Consider the following 14,950-nt stretch of genomic DNA (forward strand, 5'->3'; position numbering starts at 1 on the left):
CAAAAGATTGGAAGTGACTCTGCTGTCCTGACATTCAGTGGAAAGGTCAATGAATCATTAGGGTGACGAGAAGAATCAAGCGGTGGCTGTGACACCAAAGCCTTGCTTATTAAAATCTTTCCCCTGAGCATGAACATTTGTCATTTTGCATCTAGCTAAAACAGGACATGGTATGTGTATGTGTGAGACAGGTACAGCTCAGAGGCACAGTAAGGTGTTCTCACTTTTTGCTGCAATGGGGGGAGGGGGGGTAGTGAGAGAGTGTCCAGTGGTACATTTCAGTTTTTGAATTCAATATTTTCCATGTTTCACAATGCCCACATCAACCCTCCTCTTACCAATTCAAACATGTTTTATATATGGTGCACCTATGTTTTTTGTCCGTTTATCATTTTAAAAATTGAGGATTCACACCCATGAAAAGGAAAGAAAAAACCTTTAGTTGCACGGCAGAAGTGGTGGCTTTAATGTTGGTTATAGTAGGTTCAAACTTACGTACATTTGTATTGACAATGTAAAGGTCAAATCTACTTCACTCAAAAAAAAATCAGCCATAAGAGAAGAAAGAACAAGAAACGACGTATAAGGAGGAAAGTCACAAAGGTGAGTGTGTTGAAGAGAAGAAAAGAGGAGATCAGCAGGTAAGGATATTTGCGTAAAGCAGTTGACAAACAGCAGAATGAAAGCAGGCAGGTGTCCTTTAAATCCAATCAGTGAGGGTAAGGAGGATGGAGGGATAAGGGAAGGTGAAGGAAACGAGGGATCAGGCCGGCCGGCGTGGTGGCAGGAGACACTACATTGACGTACAGGGAAGTGGGCTACACCACAGGTGCATTGTGGGAGCTGACCCAGAGACTGAACAGAGGGCTTTAGCTTAGTGTGGTGCTGAAAGTACAAGAATGGACAAAGTTATACACAGAAAAGTTATTTTCCATGGAAATATCATCACACATGTGACTGGAGGTCAAGTTGTAAACAAGCTTCCTTTCAGCATGTTAGCTGCATTTGCACGCACCGATGTAAGAAACTGTGAATCTTCAGCATTCGACCGATGAGTGTGTGGTAGAAAACATTAGCTGCTGTGAGAAGGATGTGTGATCCCTCCCTCTCCACACCTCTGAGGTGGACCACTCAGGGACAGACTGTGAAAGCAGGCTTAGAGATAAAACCAATAACCAGGAGAGGATCCTCGAGTCTGGAGCCAAACACATGACTGAGCAGACACATGGAGGCCTGACGACAGAGATAGAGAGAGAGAGAGAGAGAGAGAGAGAGAGAGAGAGAGAGGGAGAGGAAGAGAGAGGGGAGAGAGCACAGAGGCAACAGAGGGATGGAGATGATTCAAGTGACACAGTTACTCACATGAGGAGAGAGAGTATCATGCTCTCCGTCTGTCCATCACACAGCTGAAGACAATATTTGTTTAAGACTGAGAGTCTGTTGTTGGTGTTCAGACACAAGCTCAGGCTAATGGTTTTACAATGGACTAGTTAATAAAATCATCAGCCAGGAGCATGACACCTGTGTCCCTGTGTTTTACACTCTGTCCTGGCACAGGGCCTACATGTACCAGCATGCTTTGTGTGTGAGATTATCAATGGAAAGCTGGTGAGCATGTTTACCTAACTGAGTAAGCTTCTTATGAAAACTTCCAAGTGAAAGAAAGTCTTTCAGAAAATCTTTTTAATGGCTAATTTTGCAACTCATGACTTGATATTTTCATTCTCCATTCAACTTTATATAACTTTTTCAATAATTGATTAATCATCAAGAGGAGAAAATGTCAGGAAAAAAGTGACATATACCCCTTACAATGAGCCAGACCAAAAGCTGACATCTTCAGATGTTGTTCTTGTTTGGGTTTTGTATTTTATTTTATTGATCAGGTGAGGGTAGGTGGCAGTAATGCACTTGAGAAGGTTTAGATTTTATGAAGGATTTCCAGCATGGAGACCGCCATGGATGGTAACATTTTTGATACAGGAGTTTCACCTTCTAGTTTTTCAGTAGATATTTTTACAATGTTTGTGTAGTAACGCCAACACAAGTGTCAACAGGTTGTTTAGGGCAAATCTTAGTCCACTTCATTCAATTTTAAAGAATGATCAAAAGTTCTACGGGCACTAAAGTGAAAAATCAGAGATGATAAAATGGTTGAAAAGTTAAGGATTCCGTCGCAAAACCAAAGTGATGAGTATAATGTTGACCATTTGTGAATTAGGAAAAGTGTGTGCGTGTGTGTGTGTGTGTGTGTCGATAGGATGCGTCAGTCACATCAGCCACCCACATCCAGATGGCACCTCTTCCAAATCTGTATTCCTCGGAATCCACTGGAGCAGAAACGCACACTTCTGAGAAGGCACAAACTGTGAGTCATGTGAGTCACTCACTCACTCACTCACTGTGAGTGAGTGAGTGAGTGAGTGAGTGAGTGAGTGAAAGACAGAGCGACGCAGGACAATGTCAGGAGATTCTACAATGATTGGACAGGACTCACCAAACAGGTTGTGGACGGCCAGGAAGGAAAGATGTGTGATCCAGTAGAGTGACCTAAGACCTAAATGGCTCCGGACCAAAATACACCAATACGCCAGGAAGTCCACCACTTCCTTATCTGAGGAACTGAGAGTGTTCCCACGTTTTGTCCCTGTTCCAGAGAAAGAGGAACCAGATAAAACAACTGAAAACGGAGCCATGTCGGAAGCTCGGCAGCATTTACGGGATGTGGAGTTAGAGAGTTTGCTGTTTTGTTTCTGGGAATAAGACATGCAGTGAAGTGACTTGACGCACTCAGCCGTAGTCTTTGAGCGTTATAAAGTTACGGCATTGGGATATTTGACTTTCAAAGCTGTGTTAATAACATTTTTAAATTACTAAGACCAGTTTATGAAATGCATTATTTATTGTAAATAGTCAAGTGTGCAACTTTGTTTAGTCTAATCAAGTTCTGATTTTATTTTGATTTTATTTTTCCCATCTGTTGTTTCTTTTCATTTTGTTTTTCTGTTACGCTGAGGTCTGATAAAAACAACTTTTTGATCCTCTGTATGTCTGGCACATTTGACAAATTCATATGTCTATATTGAAAAACCAGAGGCCTCAATCATTTCGCTTTTGGATGTCAAGTCAAGAGCCCCTGAAGTCAAGATTTATTTTTTATTTTTTTTACTTTATGGGACTTCAGGGGCTCTGTAAGAATTCACCAAGCACTCTGAGACAACTAAGCCAGTGCTCAGAATGTGAGATTCTAGATAGATAGATTCTAGCACTTTGCTACAGGGCTTCACTGCTAATTTAAGTATAATCATTCTCTGTCGTACTCGTCCAAATGCTGATTTACAGCCTTGTTAATGTTTTCAGAGACACTTCCTTCCCAAAAAGCAATTGTGGTTTATCTTTAATCGTTTTTTTTGAAGCCTTATAAATGGATCGTCAAGGCTCAAACGAGGAATTATCAGTGCATGTCTCAGCAGCTAAACGTTCCCAGCTGTTTAGAAAAGTTAAACCGCAACAATGGTGGAGGAGACACTCGTCTTTTTGGCGGGAACATTTCCCAGGTGTTCAGCTGCTGCTGATGTAAGGACATGACTCCTTTACATAGTTTTCATGTTATTTTTGTGATAATTCCTTCAATTAAAGGCAATATTCAGCACCACAAACTATCTTAAACACACCGAAAGGACATTATTGAGGGAAGGAGAACTATTCTTTAGTAACCTAGCAACAACGAGCACTGGCGAGAAGCTCTCTGACAGAGGTCGTGGGCGCAGCCAGCGGCAAAAGCGATGTCTGTGGACACAGACCCTAAATATGAATTTTTTTTTGGACACATCTTGGTTAAACAACGGCTGTTTTAGCCTGTACATAAACATGGCTTTTTTTTTCAATGAATCAGTACACACTTGCTCTCTTCTTTGTATGATACAAATCAAGCACACACGTTCAGATAGTAAGGATATCTGTGTTTACTCTCTGCTGTGGCATGACCTGTGTGCTGACGGGGCAGATGGAAAACCAGCATTGAGGAAACATTTCACGGTCAGCGGACATGTTATGTAAATATCTTAAACAAAGGAATGCAAGAAGGAAAAGGCATTCAGCGATTACTGCAGTTAATTACTTTTTCCTAGAAAAAGGCCAAGGATTTGAGTTAGTTAGAAATACTTTTTAGTAGCTTATTGGAGTGTAAGTCACTTATGGACATTAACTGGTTATATGTCATGGAAATGAAACTATTTGGGGTTGTGTGCACTGTGCCCAGGATACAGGAAGTCTGAGGAGAAACAAATAACATTTTATTGGCTCACAAAGGAAGGGAAAAGGGTGAACCTGCAGCCAGAGGCCTTGTGTACATGCATCCCTCTGTTTCCTGTGAGTGAAAGAGAGGAACAGGAAGGCCAAAGAGAGGGACAGAGAGAAAACCCAACTCAGGGATCAAATGACAACAAACAGATCATGCAGGAGCAGAATTCCCTTTGAACCTTCCCCGTGCGGAAGTCAGCTGCTCCCCCCCCCCACCCCCACCACCACCCCCACCGTCCTCGCTCTCTCTTTTCCCCTCACTTTTATTTCATCCACCGTCCCGCTCCCCCTCTTTCCACCGGAGATGAGCTTTCAGCACACTAAGCCTTGTAAAAACAGGCCACGAGTGTTTAAGCTGAGACCGGTCTGCAAAGATGTCCTGACATGCTACGCTGCAGCAGGCTGCTGGTACTCAGGGCCACGTGTCCCTAAAAAATGTGCTTCCTCTGGACGTGTTTTCTTTGGGTGCGTTGATGTATTAGCAGCTAGTGCGGGGGAAATGAAGAGCAGAGACAACAACCAGTGTTTGAAAGTTTTCAATCAAATTACATCTGTTGTTTAGCAAATGTTTGGATTTTCATACAAGAATATAAATTGAGTGTTGTTGTTGTTGTTTTAAAAGAGTTTTTTGGTTTTTTTTTCTGCCTTTATTGGAGAGACAGGACAGTGGATAAGGCTGGAAATCAAGGAGAGAGAGAGAGTGGGGAATGACATGTGGGAAAGGAGCCACAGGCCGGATTTGAACCCGGGGCCGCCCGCTTGAAGAAGTACAGCCTCCATACATGGGGTGTGCGCACTAACCACTGCGTCACCAGCGCCCCCGTGTTGTTGTTTTTTTAAATTCAATTATAGGAACCAAACAGTGAGCAGAATATCCACTGCGTCTTTAAGTAACATTATTTACCTTCATATTTTGGAAACAAATCTGTACCATGGGAATATTTTCACTCATCTCACTGGAACCTATTCACATGGTTTTTACTTTAAGTACAGACAAATCTAAATACTTGTACACTTGCATATATTTGGATGTAAATGAACCTGTTACATAAACACCTATTTTCACCCTATAATTTCAGCATACTTTGCCCTCCTCACCATTGCACTGGCTCGTACATACTCGGACATTTTAATGTTAAATGTTTGTCAAAGTAGAAATTTAAACTGAAGTAGAATTGCTGGCAAATGAAGCTGATTGATGACTGATGAACCTCCTGAGTCAAATGTCCACGTGAAGTTGGGGTGAGCCGATGTGTGAAAGTGTCAACAACAGCAGATTAAGGGTGGTGTGAGACTTTTTGGAACAAATGCTCAGATCCTGCAGTCAGGTCATGTTGAAAATGTCAATCACACATTTGCTCACTGTTTCTCTTTGCAGACTTAGGGCACGGTCTCACTGGTCATCTGTACCGTGCTGTACTCAAGCACGATTGCCCGCCCCCCCCCCCCGCTGCGCCATTCCCACGCAGTTTACAAACAGGTGGACGAGAGAGAGAGAGAAAAAGAGACGCGCAGTTGAATCCGCGTCTGCACATCAGAGAAAAACACAGAGAGCATGACAGCTACTTTACAGCTTATTTTAAGCTATTTTAATCAGACACAGCCATAAATAAATTAAAAAATAAAATAGACGTGCGGCCGAGTCCACAGGCGAGTCCGCGGCCGCACATCGGCGAACAACACAGAACATGACAGCTGCTTAGTGGCTTATATTGTGTCATTTTAGTCAGATACAGCCATGAAACTCTGGAGTTGTCCATAATGAAGGCTGTCAGCGTTGTGTACCCGCGTGCTTGTGCATGAAGTGTACCGTGCCGAAGCACACCTCTCAGAAGTGTGCCAAAAGCCAAGGAAGTGTACCGTGCTTGGGCACGGTACGGGTGGCCAGTCTAGTTCCTGATGCGTATATTAATCCTGTGTTTTGCTGTATAAATGTGCACCTAAAGATCAAGCCTGTGCTAATTTGTCTCCTGTTGGAAAGCCAGGGATTGCGTTTTACTGGCTCAGTAGTAAGAACTTTAACTGCCAATCATGCATAACTGAAAACCTGTTTTGTTGTTTTTATGAGCGAGGCAACGGAAGCAAGTTGTTAAACCCTTCTGGCAAACAGACGGCTTTTTATCCGGCTGAGGAAAAGTCAAACAGAGACATAAAAAACAAACAGAGGAGCCACTAGTTGAACAGTGCGCAGGTTTCAATATTTATCTGTCCCCTACTGCACCTATTTGAACAGGTGTCACAGTGTGTGTGTGTGTGTGTGTAGCTGTGTACATTAGATAACCTACAATCAATTACTGCTAAGGCCACATCCTGAGTTCAGAGGTAGACTCACTGTAACTCAATAGGCGTGGGTGCAGAGTCTTCTTCTCCTCTAGCCTGTCTTCCTTCTGTCCTTCTTTCTCTCTCTCCACTCCCTCCTCCTTTGTCTCTGGTCTCCGTTTATCGCATCATCCCCTGGAGGGGGTTAAGGGGGAATTTCCGAAAAGATAATCCTCCTTTTTTTCAGTGACATGCAGGAAGCAGCAGAAGAGAGAAGAGGAGGAGGAGGAGGAGGAGGAGGAGGAGAATGTCTGTTGATTCAGTTGGGAGCAAAAGATAATGTTTACCTTCCGTCTTGTGCCAGCTATGAAGCAACAACTCTACCATGTGGAGTAAAATGATGATGAATGTTTTTTAAATTATCATCTGACCTTAGATAAAAATATTTCTGGACAAAAGCAGTCAGAAGGCAACATTTTCTTAAAGTCAAGGTGGAAAAAACTCAAGACAGACTCAAGAGCACAGGGATGGCTTCCACTTTCCCCTGAAACAAACATACTAAATTCTTGTCAAATTATCAGCTGTTTAAACTGAAGATGACTTTAAGGAGCAAAATGTAATTCTGACACGCAGCGTTTAAAATGAGTACTGCAGTCCAACATTCAACATAATGAAGAGAGCTGTCTCTCCATGCCTCCTACTCCCTGGAGTCCATGAGCATGCAGGTTGCCAAATCGTGGACACAGAAGCTTCAGTGTTTAGCCAGCTCAACATCAGTCTGTAAACCTTTCTGTGTTCTAACCTCTCTCCATTTTTCAAAAAGCATCTCCAATATTGATCCTAGTTTGAGCACATTTCTGCTCGTGGAGCTTATTAGAAACATGCAGAGGCTTTTTAGGTCGGGTACGATCAGTTATATCTGAACCAGATTGCTTGCCCGCCTCCATCGCTGCAACACCTGTTGGTTTGCCTGGCAAACCGAGGGGCGTCCAAAACTGTGGTGTTTGGCAGATAACTGATATCTGAATAAAGGATCATTATTAGTAACCAACACAAATACACATGAGATAATTGCCTTCAGAAATACCTCCACAGCCTGTGAACTCAAGGACAAACATACAAATACAAACACACTCAGCTGAGCGGTAATGTGCGAGCATGCTCTCCCCCGGTGGCAACAGCTCTTTACTCAATATCAACAGGAAGCCCCTCCTCCAGGAAGCTATTAACAGCTGATGTGATCATGTTTACCACACATAAAAGACACACACACACACACAAGGCTTTACACCAAACTGGTGTATGTGCACTCTTTAACAAGGCCTGTGTGCACTTAATGAGATCGAAGTGGAAGTGAGGCTGGAAATTGGTCGTTAAATGTTTGCTCATGACTCTGCCTCCTGCTTTCGTACACAAAAGGTTTTACAGCACAGTTTGTTTTCTGTTCTTGAGTTTGAGGCCTTCAGGGGCCTTTCTGCAAAATGAGGTAGTTTTCTTATTTCTTGAAGGAGTCGCTTAAGTTCACATTTACCACAGAACAAAGAACAAACCACACACAGTCCCCGCTTTCATTTTATATACCAGCTATACGATTTGCAATCCATTGACGTCTTGATATTTACAGGACAGTTACATCATTGTGGTGATTATATCCCATCATGCTCTTGGTGTAAATGTCAGTGAAGCAGGAACAGAAGTGGTTTCTGGCTGCAGCTGACCTTGTGTGTGCAGTGGTTCGTGTTTTCTGTAGTGATGGAGGCTGTAATGTTAGCGTGGTTGGTTAGGTCTAGGTCTAGGTTGAACTCCCCACACATCCAAAACACATACAGCTATTTGGTCAAATTCTTTTGTTTTCAATCATACAATAGTTTTTCTACTGTGTTACAATTAAACATTAATCTTAGAGCACATTTAGGCTTTTTCATGTACATTATTGTGGACAGGGGAAGAAAGGCAGTGATGAGATTTCTGCACAATGGACAACAGAAACAGAGACTCTGCAAGTTTCTTATTTTGGCATTGTCTATGGCCCACAGAAGCCTGTGTCCCCCCCCCCCCCCGAACCGGTCCCTTCTCTGAGCAGGCCGCTGCACTTTATGTAACTGGAAGAGAAAAAAGAAAAAAGTAAGAAGGAGGAAAACCAGTAAAGCCAGAGAGGAAGCGAAGGATGTGGTGAGGAGAGCAAACAGCAGCCAGCGGAGAGCTCCCTCTTTGTGTGGCTTTTTTTTTTTTTTTTTTTTTTTTTTTTTTACAGCTTCCTCCCAAGCCGGCCGCATCGCTCACCACATGTCCGCTGCTGGAAAAACATAAACAGCTAAAGTCTCCACGCTGGGTGGAGGCAAGACAAAACATTTCACAGTCAGCGGTAGAGACGAGAGGCGCAATGACACGTATTACACGAACAAGCTTTACAAGATAACATCATGGGGTTACATGGCTTTATGGAAGACAATGACCAGCAGAACAATGATAATTACAGCAGAAACATTAGTGTTGAAGAGAACTGCAGACTAATGATACTTCAGTGGGTGAAAATGTCAAAGTAACTAATAAGTGACATTGCACTTGACCTTCTCTGTTCATTTTAATGCACTATAGGGTCAATATTCTATATGGAAATGACTTTAAGTCTGCTTAATGAAGACTCAGGGCATACAATAAACTAATGATAAACCCTAGCCTTTTCACATGTTCACCTCACAGCCGGAGACCTTCCCTGTTGGACAATCATCTGATAAAGTGGGGAGGGGGGGATCTCAGGAGGCAGGACGCAAAAGGATGACTCGGAACTTGTCGATGAAGCAAAAGCCTGCTATGACAGTTAAAACAAAACAACTACGCATTTTTGGATGTATTAATATTATCATCATAATCGTGGTAAAAATCAAGCAGAAAAATGTAGATGAAGCAGCTTCACTATTTGCACATTTATTGCACCGGTTGTTCACCGATCAGATAATGTAAACTTCATCAACCACGCTTGCTAGCTCTTGTTAAGTAGTCCTGATAATTACCTGCTGAGTTCACACTCACTCCACCTTCCTGCTAACATTTTACCGAGGGGCGTGATGAAGGAAAAAGTCTGGGTAAAGTCATGGTGACAAATTTGGAGTTAGCAAAATAAAACATTTATGCAGTATTGTATCTCATTTATTGATATGAAACCTGTTTTATGGGATGTGTAATTGACGCATTATAGAGCACATGCTCATTTTAAATGACAAAAAAAAACCAGACACAAAAATGCGAAGGACTTGTGTTATTGCATACACAGCCGACTGCTAATAAAACATTTGCTAATATACAAATGCACACACGTTAATACACACACATTAAGAGAGGTCATACAGCAGACATGCACCGTCTGTTTTCATAGCTGCAGCTGTCCTCGATGGATGTAACACGCACGCACACACACACGCACGCACACACACACACAGTGGAATGTCCCAGTCAGACTGAGCTACGGTGTACAGCTGGACATATTTAAGAAGTGAAGAAAGACACGGAGAAGAGATGTTAGTATCCTCCCCAGCACACACACACACACACACACACACACACACACACACACACACACACACACACACACACACACACACACACACACACACACACACACACACACACACACACACACACACACACACACACACACACACACACACACACACACACACACACACACACACACACTTCAAGCCCTGCCCAAATCCTGATTTACCCACTGACCCCTGAGAGAGACCACCTAAGTGGACATCAGAAACCTCATACAGACACACACACATATATATGTACAAAAGCACACGCTCTTGAGCAGTCTTTGGAGTAAGCAGTGCAGTCTGTGTCTGTTTCCCGCGGTCCTCATGTGAATTCTTCAGGCGATCCATCCGACTCCTCGCTCTCCGTCCTCCGCCTCTCCTCTGACTTCTGCACGTCTTTGAGAATCTGGGACTGGTTGAGGAGACACTCCTTCAGCTTGTCCTCAGTGAGGGTGAGACGCTCCTCCAGCACTGAAACCGTCTGAGCGTTTGAGGACGTGGGAAAAGAAGGAAATGAGAAAGCAGTCACAAGCCGTTTTCACATATGCACCCCTTAAAATATCTCGATAATATCAGGAGGACTGCTCCAGATATTCTCCTGACCTGGCTATTCACATATGCTCCTCACAGCAGGAGACGATCCCTGTCAGGTGGGAGGGGGGGTCTCCTCAGGTAAGACGTGTTATAAAAAAAACGAGGCAGAAGTAGCAGACGAAGCAACAGAGTCCGCTACACAGCGCTATAATGAGAATATCTGCCTTTATATCAATGCTAGAATCAGACTATCAACAAAATAGCGGAGAACAACATTCTGTTGAACAGAAAACATTATGAAGCTGTTTAATTACGTGCAGAGAGATCGTAGCGGTCTCGTTCATTAAGTCTATGCACTGACTCCAGTCACAGGATATAAGCATCACCACTCTCTCCTACTGGCCCGAGGTGAATTCTCCTGAGAATATTCTGCTGTGTTCTCACATCAGCTCACTCGGACTTGCTACAGAGAACAGACTAGGGGTCTGAAAGGTGAAACTCCAGGGTTGGGAGTTTGAGTGAAAAATGTGACTGTTTGCATTCACACATACGGCAAATATCAGGAGTTTTTCAGGAGTTTTTCAGGAGTTTTCTGCAAGTGTGGAAGCCCTAAGAGAAGAGTTGTGGACGAGGAAAATCAGAGGAGCAGAATCAATGGAAAGATTCATGAGATACAAGCTGAACGTGAGCAAATTCTGAGCAGAGAAAGATTTTAACAGATGAGACTGAAGACCTTGAAAAAAAATCCATGCCACAATAATGGAAAATTATGGTGACATTGATTGGTGAAAATGGTATGTTTTTTTTCCAAGTAATTGAAGTTTCATTTAAGTAATTATACCTTTTTAAAAAAAAAGATGGAAGCAGAAATGCAGGAAATACTTCAAAAGGCATTTTGTCGCGAATAGAAACAGAACAACATTTTAGTCTGAACACAAAAGAGGGGAAAACAATTCATCAGACTTCACTGCTTTGTATTCTGTGAAGGTTCCACCTTGTCACTTTCGTCTGCTGACAAACAACAGAATACAAGCTGCTGTGTGGTGGGATGGCAAGGAAAGGTGTTTTTATAACCATCTAATCAAAAAATGTAAATGTGTTTTAGATCTAAAATAGTCAAAACCTTCTTTTATTGTCTTCTGTGTTGTTTGTTTTTTATGCATATCTTTGTCTGGGGGAGTTTATAGCCTATTTTGGCATAATGTCATATACTGTTAATGTTCTTTTCTGGTGATTTCACACTCTGCTGCTGACTTGAATCGACAGTTTGGGACTTCACTTTACTTCACTGACCTGTGTGAGAATATCCAACTGTTGCACGATGTGCTGTAGAGTCAGGTCCAGACTTGATGGATGACCAGAGACGACTTCTAGTGGTTGTGTATGCCCTCTCCCCTCTTCATCTTCCTCTCTCCTTCCTTTCCCTCCCCCGCTGACCCCTGTCTGGCTCCCGGTGGCGGCGGCACCTGTCCAACAGACACTTTCCTCTCCCATCCATCCTTCCACTCTTGTAGTGGCCATGTGACACGGCGGCAAACCGTTTGAGTGCTGACTGTTGGTGGCGGTCTGCAGGGGGAATGAGTGTGTTTGACCACTGAAGAGCTGCAGAGCAAAAGACAGAGCGAGAATGTTTTGTTTTTTTTCTTAGTTGATTGAGTTGTGGTGCATTCTGCTCCTCGCCCGTTCTACAGGTGTTACCTTTTTGCCTTAAGTGCTGCACATATAGGCCCGCCATGAAGTTTGCCTGCAAACCAAATGCCAAGCTAACACTATCAAATATCCATTGTGACACATGTAATATCTTTGAAGATGCCCCTTAACGCCCAATATCCCTCAACAGCCTGTTGGACATTTTGACAGGCAGCGAAAAAAGGACCAGATATTCCAGATGTTTCTGAATATAATGTAAGTGTAATTATTGTCACAATAGACCAGACATATAAAACACCCTCAATGTCTTAAAATATTTAACATAGCCTGTTTCACGCCCCCGTACAGAAGCAGTGGCCATGGGTTAGAAACCAACCTCGACACTTTACCACTCTCTGCTCCCAACATTTCCTGTCTCTCTTCAGATCTCCTATCTTAATAAAGTAAAACACTCTCAAATAATAACTTAGCAAAAGTAATTTATTGTAAAGAGACCACGAACAATATTAAACATACATGTTATGTCACTTCCCTGTTTGAAATGTACAGAGGTCCAAGTGTAATTACGCAGGCTAACATGGAAATAGTGATAAATAAAGCTGTTCAGGGTTAGACAGCACAACATCGCTCCTGATTCATTGTTGTGTGGCGAGGCCTTGAGCCTGTTCTAACTCGGCAGACTGAAGGAGGGCGATGACTCACACTGCTGGATTACTGACTTAACAACTGACTTTCTGATCGACTGACTAACCTGCTGGCTAAACACAAGTTCACAAGGTTATTTTGTAATCCAAGGCCTGGAGAGCTAAAGCCACAGATAGAAAAAAAAAAAAAAAGAACTACGACTTTTTTTTATCATCTTTACTTTTCTTGGAAATGTGTTTTGAGAAATGGAGTATAATGAGACTTGTGGCGATGGAGACTGAACAAAGTGAGGGAACATGCTGTTCAGCTTAACCAGGGACAAGTTGAAATCATTCATCATTTTTTCCAGACAGGGACAACTTAGCGTGACCTCATATTTATATTGTTTCACACATCCACTTGCACCTTGATGATCTTGTTTTTATGATCGTGGGAAGACAAAATTGAAATTGGATTAATTTCCCAGCCCTATCCCCGTGTCTGTGTCCTTGAGTCTAAATAAGAAAAAGCACTCAACACATAATGAAGTAAAACAGAGAAAATCCACAATGCTCACATGTATGTGGACCTGGAGACTGGTGGTATTACTTGATCAGTAACAAAATTATTTAAAGTGTACAGTTATAATTTCATTTCAAATAAATCAAGTAAGTAATCATTTCCGACCTACCTAAGACATCAGCATTAGTTTTTAGTTGAACATTTACACACATTAGCAGAGACTCTTTAAACAGCTGGACTACATCAGTGTCGAGACTGAAGTGAAGAAATGTTGGGATATATCCCAAAATAATAGTCATGTTTTGTATAAAGGTTTAGGGCGGCAGGTGGTGTATGGGGAAAAGAAGGTGAAAAAAATGAGAGATGTGTCAGGAGGATGGAGGAGGAAGGAAGAGGAGGGAGAAGAGGAGGAGGGTGTCACACATTCTTGGCCTAATGCATGGAGCAATCGATTCCGACTTGCTTCCTGCACACTGTCCACACTTCAAAGAGAGCGCGGAGGGAGGCAGGAGAGGAAGGAGGGATGGAGGGAGGAGGAGAGGAAGAGAACACGAGTGTGTGTGTGTGTGTGTGTGTGTGTGTGTGTGTGTGTGTGTGTGTGTGTGTGTGTGTGTAAAGAAAGGAAGGAGGGAGGGAGGGGGGGGGGGGGAGGGTTATGCTTAATTTCTGAGTAGAGGTGAACAAAGCTGTCAGTGTGTGGCTGGCAAGTCTTACTTGCTATCTAGTCTTGTTGCTCTCTAGTCTTTATTTTCTTCTCTCTTTATCCCCTCACATCACTCCTCCTTGGCAACATCTGGCCAACATCTGCTCAGCTCATTTTACACACAACCGAGGCAGACCCCCCCCCCCTCCCCGCCAGGAAGTTTGGGGGCAATCAAACATTAACAGGCAGGATTTCCCCGCTGGCCTGAGTGTTGAATGCAAACATACGAGCTAAGTGAAACCTATAAACACACAAACTCTGAGATTTAAAGTCAGTAAAGTCTTGAAAGTTTCTGATTGGCCAATTGTAATATTCTACAGTCTTTATATTCAATTCAATTCAATTCAATTTATTTTGTATAGCGTCAACTCATAACAAGTGTTATCTCGAGACACTTTACAGAAAGCAGGTAAAAGACCTTACTCTTTGTCTTTTAACATTACAAAAGAGCAGGTAAAAGACCTTACTTATTGTTATATTACAAAGACCCGGCCTATCCATCATGAGCACTTTATAGTCAGCGCTATATAGGATAAATCAGACACTGAATGACAAAGCTCACACCAAAGACTCTAGAGGACTAAAATCGATCAGCAAAAAAAAAGAGAGGTAAACGTAACATCAGTCTTTTGAAAAAGATAGTGGATAATGTGCTTTATGGTCGAGTGCTTACTGGAAAATAAAATGTTTTGGCAAGAACATGTAACCAAAAGTCAAGATAGAAGAATGTAGGCAATCTGTAAATTGAATGAACTCACTGAAGCCTAATTACCGACGGCAAACCTGACAGAAGCCGCAGAGAACATATTTGTGC

The 14,950-nt window shown here is 42.6% G+C and overlaps 1 protein-coding gene across 1 annotated transcript in view; it reads right to left on the reverse strand.

Moving 5' to 3' along the window:
- Nucleotides 1-8,982: 8,982 nt before the first annotated feature.
- poc1b (POC1 centriolar protein B) overlaps nt 8,983-14,950 on the reverse strand; it is a 49,631-nt gene continuing 43,663 nt past the window's right edge. The window contains exons 11-12 of the mRNA XM_020637210.3: nt 11,931-12,239; nt 8,983-10,584 (exon numbers count right to left, since the gene is read on the reverse strand). Of these exons, the coding sequence (XP_020492866.1) occupies nt 10,426-10,584; nt 11,931-12,239 (468 nt within the window). The 3' untranslated portion in view covers nt 8,983-10,425. The remainder of the gene's footprint in view (nt 10,585-11,930; nt 12,240-14,950) is intronic.

This window comes from Labrus bergylta, chromosome 7 (assembly GCF_963930695.1).
Source record: "Labrus bergylta chromosome 7, fLabBer1.1, whole genome shotgun sequence".
NCBI lineage: Eukaryota > Metazoa > Chordata > Actinopteri > Labriformes > Labridae > Labrus > Labrus bergylta.